This window comes from Nanorana parkeri, unplaced genomic scaffold, assembly GCF_000935625.1.
Source record: "Nanorana parkeri isolate BGI_ZX_2015 unplaced genomic scaffold, ASM93562v1 scaffold121, whole genome shotgun sequence".
NCBI lineage: Eukaryota > Metazoa > Chordata > Amphibia > Anura > Dicroglossidae > Nanorana > Nanorana parkeri.
In genome coordinates, this window is record NW_017306389.1 from 1,641,417 (window position 1) to 1,657,726 (window position 16,310).

The 16,310-nt window shown below is 41.0% G+C and overlaps 1 protein-coding gene across 1 annotated transcript in view; it reads right to left on the minus strand.

The window, feature by feature from the left end:
- The window catches only part of OXSR1 (oxidative stress responsive 1), a 94,683-nt gene that overhangs the window by 17,425 nt on the left and 60,948 nt on the right, over positions 1-16,310 (minus strand). Inside the window, exons 3-7 of the mRNA XM_018553497.1 lie at positions 12,833-12,941; positions 8,716-8,857; positions 3,528-3,583; positions 927-1,036; positions 127-228 (exon numbers count right to left, since the gene is read on the minus strand). Of these exons, the coding sequence (XP_018408999.1) occupies positions 127-228; positions 927-1,036; positions 3,528-3,583; positions 8,716-8,857; positions 12,833-12,941 (519 nt within the window). The remainder of the gene's footprint in view (positions 1-126; positions 229-926; positions 1,037-3,527; positions 3,584-8,715; positions 8,858-12,832; positions 12,942-16,310) is intronic.

A 16,310-nucleotide genomic window follows, 5' to 3' on the forward strand; every position in this document is an offset into this window, starting at 1 on the left:
GAACGAGTGGGTGTTGTGTTGTGGGGGGGGGGGGGGGGAGGGTTTGCCTACTTGGGTCATGGGATTTGTCCAGTGATACATATAATACATATAATGCTATATCATAAACAAATATATATGACGTACCTTCATTGGAGGGTATTTATGATATGGAGCAGCTCCAGTAGCCAATTCAATAGCAGTAATTCCAAAACTCCAGATGTCTGCCTTAAAATCATATCCCCGAACCTAAAAGAGTCCGAACAAAATGTAGGAAATGTAGGAAATGTAAAAGTTCAGTTTATCTCAGTGTACAGCATTTGTCCCATTCACACACTAAATGACAAAGCACCATGTTGTCTATAGTCATCAGACTGTTCCTTTTAGATGTTTAGTACAGGTCAGAACATAAAAAAGTCACTTAGACTTTGCTTTTGGACACTATTGATCAAAGGGTGCAAATGTAATTTTTTGTTGATAAAATGTACCACACTTCACAGCAGTTTGTGATTGCTCAGCTTTCGATCTATAAAGCCAGCATGTGACACCTGCAGTGTTATCTAAGTATTGGGAAGAGTATGTTTTACTCTCTCAATACCTCTCCTTTAAATCCTGTAAGATGATAGTATGAGCGCTTGTATGAGTAGTGGCGGACACACTACACTGTACGCTCAGGGCAAGGACTAATGTAAATGCTGAAATGTACTCTGTGAAGCATATTTCAGTGCTATACAAATAAAAACTAAAACAAGCATAAAAAATGTGCTTGGGATATTTGTTGCAACATATTCAGGTTTACAATGAGGCATCGCATTCATTTTAGAAAAGCATTCATAATCTTCACAGCTTTAATTAATCATTTGTAGAGCAGTGATTAGATCCCAATCTCTTGTTTGCCAAGGAAACAAGATCTCCATTGTCCTTTGTATTAGAGAAGACAACATTACCTGCTCCATGACCTCTGGGGCCATCCAGCAAGGCGTGCCCACAAACGTCTTTCTCACTTTGTTCCTGGTTATGTCACCACCTGTGGCTAGAAACGCACTGACACCAAAATCTGGAGGAGCAGAAGACAGGATATTACATCACTGGACTGGAATGATAGGTAAGAAAATGATTACTATTAGAAGCGATTCAATTACTAAAAGTGGTATATGACTTCCCTACAACATTAAAGGCTTATCCACTACAAAAACAAACAAAAAGTAGTTTTGGGAGGTTCCTGATGGGTATAGTCCCCTCCTTCTATTATCTGTCCTCACCCCTCCCATTTATACAAACTCAAGCAAGAGAAGTATAAATGAACAGGCTTAATATCGGACAGCTGTTGGAAAGCCACCAAGAACACTATGGGGTCTATGTGAAAACTATTTGCAGAGCCATCTCCCTACCAATCTCTGTGAATGTTTATTCTGTGTGAATATAGGTAAGACCCAAACATTCTTAGTATAGTATTCTTTCAGGTCTAATGTAATACCAAATTATGGACAGTAGATGGAGATGAAGAGCACAGGAAATACTTATATGCTTTTCAGCTCCATCTAGTGGCCTTATTGTGGTATCCCAGTACATTACATTCGACTTGAAAATATACGAGAACGCTTTTTTTTTTTTGCCTCTATTTTGCCTCACAGAATGCACATTCACAGAGATTTTCAGGGTGAATGGCTCTGTGAATTATTTATTATGATTTATTCAGACTTTCAGCCATTGGTGTAGTGCTCCTCCTGTGTAATCATGTATGGAGCAGTTACAAAGTATTTGGTTCTTTGTACCCTGTAAAACACTGCATAGTGTGTCAGAGCTATTACATTTGGAAAAAGAAAAAAATGAACTTAGTAATCCCCAACCAAACAATCACATTAATCTCAATGTGGATAAACAAAATGATCTGGGCAAACTCATTGCATTGTGTTCATTCACGAAGATTAAGTTCTGCTTCTTCTTGCAAGTTGTAAGTGTAATTATATACTTGCAGAACTACCAAAGGTTTGATTCATTCATCTAATTACACCTTCCCCCCACCCTCCTTACTTTAGAGTTAACACTGCTAGCCATTTTAAATTAAATCTAAGCCAGCATGTGGCTTTGTCAATGCTCAGAATAATTAAATACGGGTTTGAAAATGTTTACGAGACATCCAGATGGTTTGGAGCCTATTTTTTGTATTCTCTGTTTTTAAAGAGTGCATAGAATGAAGCAAAACGGGAATGATGTGGATTATATTTTTTAAAGCAGCAGTAGAGCATGGTTCTGTTTTGGTAAAGAAGCAATGCTGAAAGTTGAAGAAACATTATTTATTTTATTGTAACTGGAATGTAAGAGGTCATGCACAAGGGGACTGAGTGCATTCAACATAAAAACAGCAGGGAGCCGCAGGTGTTGTGTACAGCCTCCCATAGAGGTGAATCTATGTATGCAGGTATACGCTGGTACTAGTGTACAGCCACATATGCGTATACTTGTATTCAAAGCTGTATACAAGTACCGACGTATACCTGCGTACAGCCATTGACGCACCTGTGGCTCCCTGGTGGGGGGGAGATATATGCTGGTATTTATGTTGTTTGGGCTAAGCTGTCCCTGGGCATGATCCCTAACTGTAACAACTTATTTTCTTCACTTGTTGCACCTAAAGTGGATCTGAACACATTTTATTACATGTCAAGGAAATTAAGGAAAATTAAGTACCATGTATACAAAATTCTAATCCTGCAACCCCTCAGAGAGGATCTAGCACTTTGGAGTTCCCCAAGTGATTCCCCTTGCTTGTGCTAGGTTTGTCCAACACATTGACACGTATAACATCTGGAACAGTGTAGGGAGGAGATTGCTGGAAGAGCTTCACATGAATCAATGTTCACACCAACTTTGCAAGATCAAGTAACTGCAAAAATGGGTGTAAGGGGATTTCGACTTAATGACCATACTAGTTAACATTTTCATTCAATATCTGCAGCATGTAAACACAATTGTATAACATTAAAAGAGAACTAGAGGGTAAGTGTTTTTGCCCATAGTTCTCTTTAGGGTCACAGGAGGACATATACTAACCTCCTCCCGTGACCCAAAGCTCAGTATATAGCGGGCTATTGACCACTATACACTGAAAGCGCAGCAGCCGGGACGGATCCCGTCAATACAATCGCGATCCACCCATCTGCGTGAGTGGCAGCTGGCTCTGCCCATCTAGAGGCAGAGCCAGCTGTGCCCGCCCCCTCTCCGTTCTGTTCCCCTACTCAGTGCTGGAGGATCGGAGAGGGTAGGGGGAATCCCTGCTGGGAGCTTTGACTGACAGTCACCGCTCTCTGCAGGGAGACGATCGGGAAGTGAGCGGATCGGCTACATGTTTCTGCTCACTTCCCGATCAATAGAGCTGACCTGTGACAATTTCTTTGTCACAGGTCGGCTCTAACTATGAGGACGAGTGGAAATCACTCACCTCATAGTTCTCCTTTAAGATTTGCATGCTCCAAAATGTCAACAATTTGTGCATAATAAAGTGCCAAGTAGTGACAAATAAAAAATTCATGCTCAGCAAAACCTACCTGCTATTTGTACAGAGCCATCTTCCCCCAAAAGTATATTTCCAGCTTTAACATCCCTAGAAACAAGGAAATATAAAAGTGATGACTTCCAAAATGCAACAAAATTATCCATCTTTATATGCAGAGCCAGCAGTGGGTTGGCTTTGTGTCTTCTTGTTGTAGGTGCACTATGCAGTTTTGTGATTCACATCCACCAACAGAATGTACATGATAAAATGAATTATGTATTTTCTACGTACACATTTTCATTTAAAAGTTGTAATATTTACTTGAAAGTAATTTTTGAAAAAACGTTTCCACTTTTGTTTCTAACTTGCAGTTCCATATTTTTATTTCGCATTTCCTATACAAATCTGTAAATGTGCCCTAATGATCATCTACATATCAGGCAACTTATTTTAAAATGGCTGTCTGACTGTTCTTTGCTTTAATACTTTTTTAAAATCCAGACCGAGAACAGGCATGCAAATAATGAAGGTGAGGGCAAAGTGGGAACACCTAGCCTACATACTTGTTCTGGATCAGTAACTCACAAACTACAGAAGCCACTGGATCAGAATGACAGCCAGGTAACTAGTATAATATACATACATAAATATATATATATATTATACATTATTATTATACAGGATTTACATAGCACCAACAATTTGCTCAGCGCTTTACGAAAGAGTGGAGACAGTACAGTTACAATACAATTTACAGTACAATACAGTTTCAGAACAATAGGGTTGGTAGAGCCCTGCTCATGAGAGCTTACAATCTAGTAGGAGGGGCAAGTGATACAAAAGGTAATAATTGTTTGGACTGAGTTATTGGAGGAAGTAAAAGGCAGTTACGGTGAGATGAGATAGGCTTCCCTGAAGAGATGGGTTTTTAAGGATCGCCTAAAGGTGGGCAGCATAGGAGATAGGCGGACAGAATGGGGTAAGCAGTTCCAGAGGATGGGGGACACTCTGGAGAAGTCCTGGAGGCAAGCGTGGGAGGAGGTAATTCGAGAGTTAGAGAGCAGGTGGTCTTGAGCGGAGAGGACGGTTTGGGCGATATTTTGAGATGAGGTCAGTGATGTAGGTTGGGGCGGAGTTGTACATGGCTTTGTATGTTGTGGTCAGTATTTTGAATTTTATTCGTTGGGCAATTGGGAGCCAGTGGAGGGATTGGCAGAGAGGCAGACACAGAACGGTTCTTAAGGTGGATGAGTCTGGCAGCAGCATTCATGATAGACTGAAGAGGGATAGGCTGCTTAGTGGTAGGCCAACAAGGAGGGAGTTACATTAGTCGAGGCGAGAGATTACAAGGGAGTGAATTAGAAGCTTTGTGGTTTCATTTGTCAAAAAGGGGCGTATTTTGGAAATGTTACGGAGGTTAAGTCGGCAACATTTGGATAGTGATTGGATGTGGGGCTGAAAGGAGAGCTCAGAGTCGAGTATAACACAGAGTACCCTGGCTTGATGGGAGGGGCTGATCGTAGTGTTGTTGATTGTGATGGGGAAGTTGGGGGAGGGAACACGGAGAGTAGGAAAAATTATAAGCTCAGTTTTTGATAGATTGAGTTTGAGGTAGTGGTGTGACATCCATGCTGAGATGTCACTGAGTAGATTTGAAATACGTGAAGAGACAGAGGGGGTGAGTTGTGCATGTGCACAGTTTCTAATTTCACTTCTCCTATCTGTTGTTAGCATTTTGTCAAGGCACAGATAAGCTTATATATAATGACTGAATTTGTTGATAATGGTAAAAAAAATGTGTGGCAAAAAAATATACAGAAAATACTGACTTGCCTTACCAGCTGTAAATCGAGTCTACCCAACAGTAGATCTTAAGCTTTAATACTTTACATCATCTTCACTTAAGTCCTATGTAAATACTAGCATTGTTTGTAAGTGGGGCAGAACGGGAAAGACTTGAGAAAACCAAACACAAATTAAATTAATGATCTCCTAAAGAAAGAAAAAAGCTTCATAATAACTCCAAAGACCTGGCAAATCTTCACGTACTATATAAAAGTTCCCACAGAAAAGTGATCACAGTGAAAAGATTTCAATTTTTTTATATTTACTATCCTCACATAATGTAGTTTAGCGGCTGCAATTACTCCAGCTATCAAGTGGGGTGTATCTGAGAAACATTCCCACACCCACACTTCTGAACTAAGCCCAACTCAGGTGTGCCCTATACAACGTCTCTGGCTTTCATCTCCCTTCCATTCAAGCCAAAAGGTATATAAACACAGCTTGGACCTGATTCATATCTCATATTACAGTTTATGTTATTTCTAACACACTCTCAAAAAGGAGCGGCTGGCCATACGCTGGAGTGAGTACATAGCAGTACATCGTGGAGAACGATGTACTGTTGGTTGGATAATATCGATGAACGCAATTAACAAGAGTGCCAAATCATAGATGAAACACCAATATAAAACGAAATAAACTTTGACATATCACAAATAAAAGGCAAAGTGTACCTTTTATACCATATTCAGGGCGTAACATCAAACATGATCACATCACCCCATCACCGCACTTGTAGCTGATTGACACTTCATTACTGCCACAACATTGCACTCACAATCCACTGATCACAACTGCAATGCTTTACTGACTCCAATGCAAAATAAATTATATATTTACAATTGTGATCAGTGGATTGTGGGTGCAATGCTCTGGCAGATTGTGCAGTAATGAAGTCAATCAGCTACAAGTGCGGTGATGGGGTGATGTGATCACGTTTGATGTTACGCCCTGAATATGGTATAAAAGGTAGACTTTGCCTTTATTTGTGATATCTCAACATTTATTTGGTTTTATATTGGTGGTTCATCTCCGATTTGGCACTCTTGTTAATTGTGTTCGATATTATCCAACCAAAAGTACATCCGTCTCCATTGTGTACTCCTATGTCCAGCGTATGGCCACTTGTTACTTTTTGAGTGTGTGTTAGAAATAACAAACTGTAATATGAGATATGAATCAGGTCTAAACTGTATTCTCTCCCTTTTGACTTGAATGGAAGGGAGATAAAAGCCATTGTATAGGGCACAGATGAGTTGGAGTTAGTTCAGAAGTGTGGGTGTGTGGATGTTTCTCAGATGGACCCCATAGCTGGAGTAATTATATATATATATATACACACACACATTGTAAATACTGTAAACACACACACATGTATACACTGTTTCGATTTAAAAAATACATTTAATTATATATTCCTGTGTGCCTTTTCTATCTGCCTAGAGTTCAGCATTAAAAGAAATATATGTGTGCATAAAAAATATGGAAAAAAGCAAGTATGTAAAAGTGTGAAAATAAATTAAACTACACGAATAGCAAAAAAAAAAAAAATTCTGCTTTTCTTGTATATTCACTTGGGTGCTGCAATGTACGTATTAGTCGGTTACTACAGTTGGCTTACATGGCATCTCTGCTGCTTCCTGTCAAATCAGACATATCTATTGTTGCCGAGCATCCCCAGGGCTGGTACTTTAAATGTTGCAGCACTAGAGTGTCATTGCACTTCAAAGAAGGCCCCACCTCAACTGAAGGTTGACATTTCACAAAACTCTTCACCATTTAAATTTACTGGTAAGCAGAAATTAAAACCATAATACGCAAAGAGTTAAGGTCGGCATTTGAGGCCACAAAATCGGACAGTCTGCCCAAGTGGCATAAAGGGTTCAAACAATTAGTTGCAAAATATGTAAACACACCCAGGGCAGTTTACGGCAAAGAGAATTTACCACTCAAATGAGCCCACACTGCCCAAGGAAATGCAGCAGCAAATGAAACACTTGCTCACTGCAACCAATTAGGTTTTATTTCTAAAGCTGAAAAATAAATAGACTGGTCGATTTGAGCTGTAAATCGATGGGGGAGCCCTCCGTACACCTTGCAGCAGTCCCAGCCAACAGGGAAGATGGTGCTCGTAGTGATAACCACGGATGGCGTTGTGCAAACACAGAACAAAAAAGCAGATCACCAGCACTCAGTAATAAAGCTGAATATGTCCCTTTAATTGGACGAAGACGTCACAGTGTGATCAGAAAAGCCGACGTTTCGGGACCGCGCAGGGTTCCTTCCTCAAGGCAGAAAGATGTGACGTGGTCCCGAAACGTTGGCTTTTCTGATCACTGTGACATCTTCGTCCAATTAAAGGGACATATTCAACTTTATTACTGAGTGCTGGTGATCTGCTTTTTTTTTTGGTCAATTTGAGCAACACCTTTAGCTTCCATTTTTTTTAAACAATGGATCGTGTTGTACTGTCCCATCACTTGAACAAGGCTGGTAAATTCCCGAGTCTGCTGGATAGTAGATTGGATGAATTGACTCTATGTTTCACCCCTTTAATAGAATTGGTTTCCAGGCACAAGCTCCAGAGTAGATTAGTTAAAGCGGACCTACACTAAAAAAATCTAAATTCTACCAATGCATCCCTCTATATATGATGATTAATAATAACATAGACATGTCAGGTGTAAAATGCTGTGATTTTGAAATACTTACACATGCAAAGCATTCACTTCCTGCTTTGAAAGAGCAAAATGACTTCAGTTAGCCCAAGCATTGCATCCTGGGAAGGTTACATTAGCAGAGCATTGCTGGGAAAGCTCATCTCAGGGAAAGGCATTTTCCTCCCCTGAGATGGTGGTCACATGTCTAGTCACATGTGCCAATTTTCAGGAAGTAAAAGGGGATCTAGTAACCTCCCCTTAGTAAACATGGCCACTGTCAGAAGACTGGGGACTGTGTTTGTAGATTGTCATTACTAAACATTTCTAGACTTGTGTTTGTTGTTATTTTACAATTATGAGTAAAAGGCCCACTTTAAGTTTAGCCTAGAAGTGCACAATAGCACCTTTAAATAAAGTTTGCATGGTTGAATATGCACTGTGATCAGTACTCAATAGTTCTATATTGCCACCATGATGTTATTCGCAAAGTTTCCTGCTATGTGCAGCAAGAATCACACAAACTAAATTCTTCCAAACCAGTGAACTGGCTCATGCGATAATTACTTCCATAATTGCACGTAACCTCCAGTTGGTATATGGGAGGGGAAATATAAGGTGTGTGCACTAAAAAATGAGTGAGGGCTCAAAATACATGATTCCCAAATTATTTTGGTATTGGTGTTTAGAAACCTAGAGGGGGGATTAGGAAATTTACCATTACCACCACGCACCTACCTATGTATCTGCCCGTTTTTATGCAGGTACTCCAGGCCCTCCAGAACCTCCTTTAGCATAGTAGCAATGCTCGGCTCATCCAGAACACCATTCTTATGTTCTCCTTTCGCTATAATATGTTTGATTATGTCCAAGACAGAGCCTGTAAAATTCAGAAGATAAAAGTTATTAAACAATGCAAGTTGTAAAAGGATTCATCTTACAGTGGTCATATTTCTGTACCAGAAAAGAGCAACTGAACATCATTAAAGATCGACTGTAGCTTCCAGAAAAAGCATGTAGTTAAACTTAAGGGTGTTGAAAATACTCATTTCAAAAGAGCTTACATTAAAAAAAAAAAAAAATGTCATCCCCAGCACCAGTACAAATGTATGTGTCGGGGCAGTATGCTACAGATACAGGCCACTGTTCTCAGTATGTGAAGGCAGTGGTCTCTCTGCAACTTCCTGATACGCCCCACATTGAGTCAGCACTCACATTCCATCCTAATAGCAGAGCTATAAGTCTGACTGAGCAGAGGTTGTGTGAGACAAAGTGAAGATGCTCTCGCCAACACAGCAGCGGTATATTCTGCAGCATACTGACTGGACACAGAAATCTGAACTGGCACTGGAGATTGTTTACTTTTTTGTTGGCTAAGACTTTTCAAAATGAGTATTTTCATCACCCTCAGTTTAAAGCCCAACTGCACCTTCAGTTTAAAACAGCTGCACACATTCTAGGTGCATCGATTTACAGCTTGTTTTCTTCAGAAAGCAGCCACAGTAAAGAAGCCTGTCCCCTGCCAGTATGCTGCAGAGAAAGTGGCCTGTTTGCAGAGGTCCGTCACACCGCTTGCTGTGTCAGAGCTTTAGCTATGCAATCAGTAAAACTTATGCAGAGCTCTTGCATTGATTCAGCAGGGAATGTGTCAGACCTCTGCAAAAGAGCCACTGCTTCTACATAAAAAGAAAAAAGGTTCAGCACGCTGGCAGGGGACATGCTTTTATACTCAAGTCTCTGGTTGCTTTCTAAATAAAATAAACAGTAAGACGTTGGACATCTTTTGCAGCTGAAAAGCAGTTAGCTGATTCAAACTAAAAGTTGGGCAATAACTAAATACGGAGACTAACCTTTAAATTTCCATATATACACACTGCTTGTCAAAAAAAAAGTCGCACACTCTAATATTTTGTTGGACTGCCTTTAACTTTGAGGACAGCACGCATTCGCAGTGACATTGTTTAAATATTGCAACATTTCTTTCTGTACATAATTGCATTCGTTTTTCACCAAGATTGTGTAGTGATGATTGGTAGGGTGATAACGTTGCTGAACCTAGACTAATTATCCAATGGAAGGCTCTTATGTATTTTCTTAGCTAAAATCCAGGTGGTGACCTTTGACTTTTTTCTTTTTAATCAGTGTGCATTTTGGAAGCCAGGACTAGCACACAATGAACATGTCTGTACATTCTTGCAAACAGACAGTGCACGCCCGCACAATGATGCATCCCCTTTGGGCCAGCACCCTTCAGTCACATTTAAAGTCGTAAGTAGTACATGGATTGTTGAAGAAACATCAATAAAAACTTGACAGAGGCTCTGGCCTTTCCCTGCTCTCTCTGAAACAAAACATAGTTTTGGCTGAGATTCTTAATAGCCAACATTGTATCACCTTGCCTACTTTTTCTCTCTGACAACCAGCACATGACTAATGAAAGCATCACATATCTATGACTTCACTGACAATTGAAGAATCTCCATAAGTGATAACAAGCATTTAAAGGCAAGTCCATGCTCATTATCTCCCAAAAGGGTGCCCTTACACCTTCTAAATTAGCACAATTGATGCTCAACTCAGCTACAAAAAAATATATGAACGGTTAACAGCCTCACCAAGTTGTAATCAGGCTGCAGAATTCTGAAAAATATTTGTACCTGAACTTACACACTTTACTGTCATATCCCAAGATAAACCCCATTAACTTGCTGCACTTCCATCATGAAGAGCAATAAAAAGGAAATAAAATAAATATAAAGGAAAAAGAAAATAATGTTTTCGCATAAGGGTACCAACTACACAGAGTGGCACTTAGTCATTCATGGGTGATCATCACAAGAAAGAATTAACTTTAATGTCAATGTGTGAAGATATAACAAGCCTTACAACAGTCCGAATGTTAAAAGGAGAACTATGGGGTCAGGGGTTTTCCCCATAGTTCTCCTTAGAGTAACGAGAGGACACAAACTAGCGTCCTCCCGTCACCCTAAGCTCAGTATAACGCGAGCTAAAGCTCGCGGTATACTGAGACGCCGCAGCCGATCCAGACATCGATGTTGAGAGCCGCCCAGCTGCGTGAGTGACAGCTGGCTCTGCCTATCTAGAGGCAGAGCCAGCTGTACCCGCCCCCTTCCCCGTCCGTTCCGCCAGTCAGCGCTGGTGGATCGGAGCGGGGAACCCATCCCCTCCCCTGTCACGGCAGAGAGCCGTGACAGGATCGAGAAGTGAGCGAACACCGGCATGTGTTCGCTCACCTCCCGATCTACTGAGACGACCTGTGACAGTCTCATTGTCACAGGTCGGATAGAACTATGAGGTGAGTGAAAAGCACTCACCTCATAGTTCTCCTTTAATTAGATGTCTCTCATCTGATATTTTACATAACCTCCAGGATTAACAAATCATTCAAACATATATGGTCTAATTATCGTTTATGCACTGGATCTAATTGCTGCCAATGTATCTCCTACACAGCTGTTGCCCAGTCATCACCTAAAATAATTGGCATTATAGTAAGATCACAAGTGAGATACCTTTAGATCAGGGGCGCCCACTATTTTTCGCCTGGAGATCTACTTTTCAAATGACATTTTCGTAATTTTTTTTAAATAATTTTTTTACTCTGGGGGGGCTTCCGGGAAATATTAGGGGTCTAAACAGACCCGTGATATTTCCCTTTTAAAATCGAAAAAGAAATTGAGGACACATAGTCCACAATCTTTTTTTCTGCAGCCTCTATTCTAAATGAATGGAAAGCACAGAGGCTTCCCATTCATTCAGAAAATATTTTAATATCAAGCAGTTTCTGAATGGGGAGGAACCCCTGTACAGAGTGCTTCCCCCCATTGAGAAACTCATGAATGAACGGGACGTGATGTAAATCACATCCTGTTCATTCATTTATAACTGGGGACACATAGTACTAGCCGCTGTGACAGAACGGACGAGCAGTGAGGGGAGAGAGAGGCGCCGGCTGTCAGATCCTGGCCGAGCGTCTCTCTCTCTCTCTCCTCACCGCTCTGCATTAGTTCTGCGACAGCGGCTTCGTCCTCCCCCGCCGCCGGTCCCTTCACTTCTTCTCGGATCCCCGCTGGGGAGATCCAGAGAAGCGGCGGGAGGAGAGGACATGGCGATCTACCAGTCATCGCTACGCGATCGACTGGTAGATCGCGATCGACCTTGTGGGCACCCCTGCTTCAGATGATCTTTGGAAGCAAAAACTTTTATTGGGGAAAAATTGTGAGTGTGTGTAATATTAACAGAGGCAGCTCAACAGAGCCACCTGAAGAACTTTACAACCGAAGCCAGTCTGACTGTCCACCTTGTAAAACTTAATGAATGTGTAAACAGAAGCAGTCTGCACATTTGAGAAACAGAAGCTTAATGCGTAAAAGCCCAAGAACCTCCAACCGATCTGGTTAAATGGGCCCTTTTACAAGGAAAGAAGTAACCATGCCCTTGAGGACATAAAACGGAGTGACAATTTTTCGAATCTACCTGGCTATAGTGGAACGAGAGGCAGGCAACCCACTACCTATAGAAACAGAATGGGATCACACCGAGTCACTGGGGAACCCACAGAAGGGTTAATATCCCCATACGAAAGTCTTCATCAAGGAGTAAGAGGCAAACAGCCTTGGAATAGGGCAAGTCTCTGCCTTCAAGGCAGAGACTTAAACCTTGATGGGACTGAGGGCCAAACGTTGATGCAGGCCAGACTGGAGAAAGTATAGAATGCTTCCCAAGAAGTACCTCTTGGGGTGGAACGTCTGTGGAACAGTTGTCAAGAAACCTGTTTCAAGATATTAATTAGCTAGGTAGTGAAACATTTTATTTATGTATTTTTAATTCTTACCTCCACTCATTAATTTCATTACCAGCCAGAGCTCATCCTTAACTACAAAGGAGGTATAGTATGACACAATGTTGGGGTGATGACACTGACTCATTGCCTGGATTTCTTTCTGTAAGAGAAAAACAGAACAATAATTCATCCTGGAAATAAAATAATCCATAAACATAAAATTGGTGCTTTTGAGGAGATGCATTGATATATTTAGATACAAAAGAATTTGTGTACAAAGAATACTAAATCACCCATGCAGTATTGTCAGAGTAGAGAAATTAATTCTGTCACACAGAAAAGTGACTTGTACAGCAGAAAATAAATTAGATTAAAAGTATTGATCCAGAGGCTGAACTAAAGTAGAGCAACCGTTATCCTTTTTCGATACTGTTAATACAGAATTGCTCCCAATACGGCCGTTCGGCTACATAAAAACAAGTGTACATTCTACAGCTGCAACAAATTATAAACATTTAAGTATAAATGCAGCAAACTGTAGAGAGGTTAGACATCTCCATGTACCATACCAGCAATCAATCACGTTCAACTAGAAGTCTTTCCTCCTCTTTGTTTTTGCTTTGAGACAGAACAGATGAAGAATTACAGTATCATGAAACTCAGTGAAGACGAATGCCAATCAAACATGGAAAAAAACTTTAAAGATACACTTTCATGATTTTGATTTAATTTTATTAAAAGGCTTATAAAATTAGCTTATATATAATTTCTCAATTCTTGTATAAAATCTACATGTTGCAAAGAAGCACTTAGAACAGTATGTTTCTATTAGCTTTAAAGTCAATTTCAACCTTTGCGGAGGTATTTCTAAAAAAAAAAAAAAAAAACATGCCAGCAATGTACATGAAGCAGGCTTATGAAGTTGCTGTAAATGATCCAAACAAAACCTTACTTTTTATTGTTAGCTATCCTCTTCTTCTCCTCATGGCTCCTTTTGAAATGGCTGCCTCTGTGCAGGGCTGGCGCTACCATAAGGCAGCACAAACCTGAGGGTGCCGATGGACACACACACACACACACACACACACACACACACACACACACACACAAGCAGCGGTGTGGACTGGGCTCCGAGCTTGAGCCCCTATAGTCTCAGCCTCGCTCCCAGTTCTCTCTGCTGTGTGCGCCCTCTCTTCGGAGCCTGCTGGGAGCCCACACAGTGCCCAGAGCGGTCACCCACCGTGAGATTAAGATGGGAATAGGCGGCTGTATTTACATATGTATAAACAGTGACTCATATGTAAATATTGCAGCTAATTGATATGCAAATTAACCCATAGGCTCACAGTACTCTTGTATAGCATGGCACTTCATGTAATGAGATGTAAAGGAAGTACTGCCCACCATTTCCACTAAAGGAGGAAAAAGGACATGACCAGCCTGAAAACTGCAGGGAAAAAAAAGGTATGTTTACGTATGTACATGTACAAAAATATTTTTTTTAAATAGTGGTGCCTCCATTATATTGGTGGTCAGTGAGAATCCCCCCTTACATTGCTTGGCGTGAGAATACCTCCATTACATTGATGATCAGTAAGAATACCTCTGTTACATTGTTGGTCAGTGACAATACCTCCATTACATTGCTGGTCAGTGAGAATACCTCCGTTACATTAGCAATAAGTTTAAGACCTCCTAACATTTTATTGCACAGAATTTTTGCCACCTTCAACCCATAAGCAGCCACAATGGTTGTCGCAGGACTCATCAGGACACACAATGTTTTGCTACATATTGTAAATAAAATGTGTTTGCAATGTAATTGGTCGATTCTACAATTGACGAATTTGCAAGCAAAAAAGCATGAAAAGTGAATGTATATGTGAATAGCAGTCAGAGAAGTTAGAGAGTGACACCAGAAGTGATGTAATACACATAACTTCCAGGTCCAGTGATCAGAGGAGAGATCAGCAGTTGGGAGTGTGCTGATCTCTCTCCAATCGAAGAGGACACACCTGCTGTGTTAGTCCTGGGGACAACGGAGTGGGGGCAGCCGGGCACACTCGGTGGCACAGTACAACCGATCAGGTGGCTGTATAGCCGCTGGATTGCTTGGATATGAAACAGCCATCACCAGATATTTTTAAACGGCTGCAGCAGCCGTGATCTTGGTAAACTTTCAGGATGCTGCCGTTTATCTACATTAGTGGTCCTGAAGCAGTTAAACATCAGTTTAAGGTCACTTGTTATCTGCTGTTAGTTATGCTTTCTGGAGTTAAGATCTATGGGGGGGTGCCCTTGTATTGGGGTGCTCCACAGTAATGGACTTGGGGTGTCAATGCCTGTAACTTTACATATAGGGCTTCAGTAGATGGTCATTCTTTTCCCAAATGCGGGAGAGCTGCTGTACCATAGACATCTTAGTTATGCTTTCTAGAGTGGTGCACTTTGGGGTGTCTTTGTATTCGTGGTGCCATTGTATTTGTGGTGCCATTGCTTGTAGCTTCACATAAGACACTAATAGCTGATGGTCTTTCCTTTTTTAAATGCTTCTGACATAATTGGTTTGACCTGTAACATGGATATCTCAGTGCTCCTATTAGTTTTGGAGTGCTGCTTTATGGGATGTCTATGCAGAGCTAGGGTGGAAAAATATGCCTGTGTATGCTCGCACCGGTTCTGCCTCTGTGCTCTGCAGGCAGTCTCTGTAAATTACAGGCTGCTATGCACAGTGGGAACTACAATGTAGGGCATGGAAAACTACATTTCTCCCATTGCTATGCTTACCTTGTGCACAAGCTTAAAAGTGGAAACTGTGCTCTCTAGTCCCATTCATTACACACCCTGAACAGTGCAGAGTGACCTGGAGAGGCAGAGCTGGTGTGCAGTGATCTTGGTATGATGACTGGGGGTCAGCTGCTCTACAGCCAGTACAGGACAATCCAACACCAGAGTCAGACAGTTTCCTGTGGAGGGAATTTTACATTTGTAGGACTCAGGCCCACTAAAAAGGCCATAATTTCTTTTAAAGAAAGACAGCAATGTGAGTTATGAAAATGCACACACATATATCATCACTGCACCTCTACATTACCACATAAAATACTAATCACTTGCAAAGGTGGAAATGGGCTTTAACGTTGAATACCAGGGATACAGCTAAAAACCACACAAAATAAAATACATATAATGGAGCCGATTTACCTGCCAAAGAATTTGCATGAAGTAATAAAGAACACAGGGCTTCATTAATGTGCGCCTTTTATATCTGCTTGGATTTCAACTTTCTTAATTTGCATCTTTTATATCTACTTGGAGTTCAGCTTTAAACATAACTTTCGATGGCCAGAGGTTTAGCAGATCAGTCTTAGAATGAGAGTGATGTCTGGCTGTCCCAGTTTGCTAATTTACGGCCAGCTTCAATGTGCGATTCAACTTTCAAGTGCACAGAAGACAAAGTCATAAGGGCACATAGCGTTTCCTCCCACATAGCACAAAAACTCATTTGTTATACTTGGATTTCCAGCTT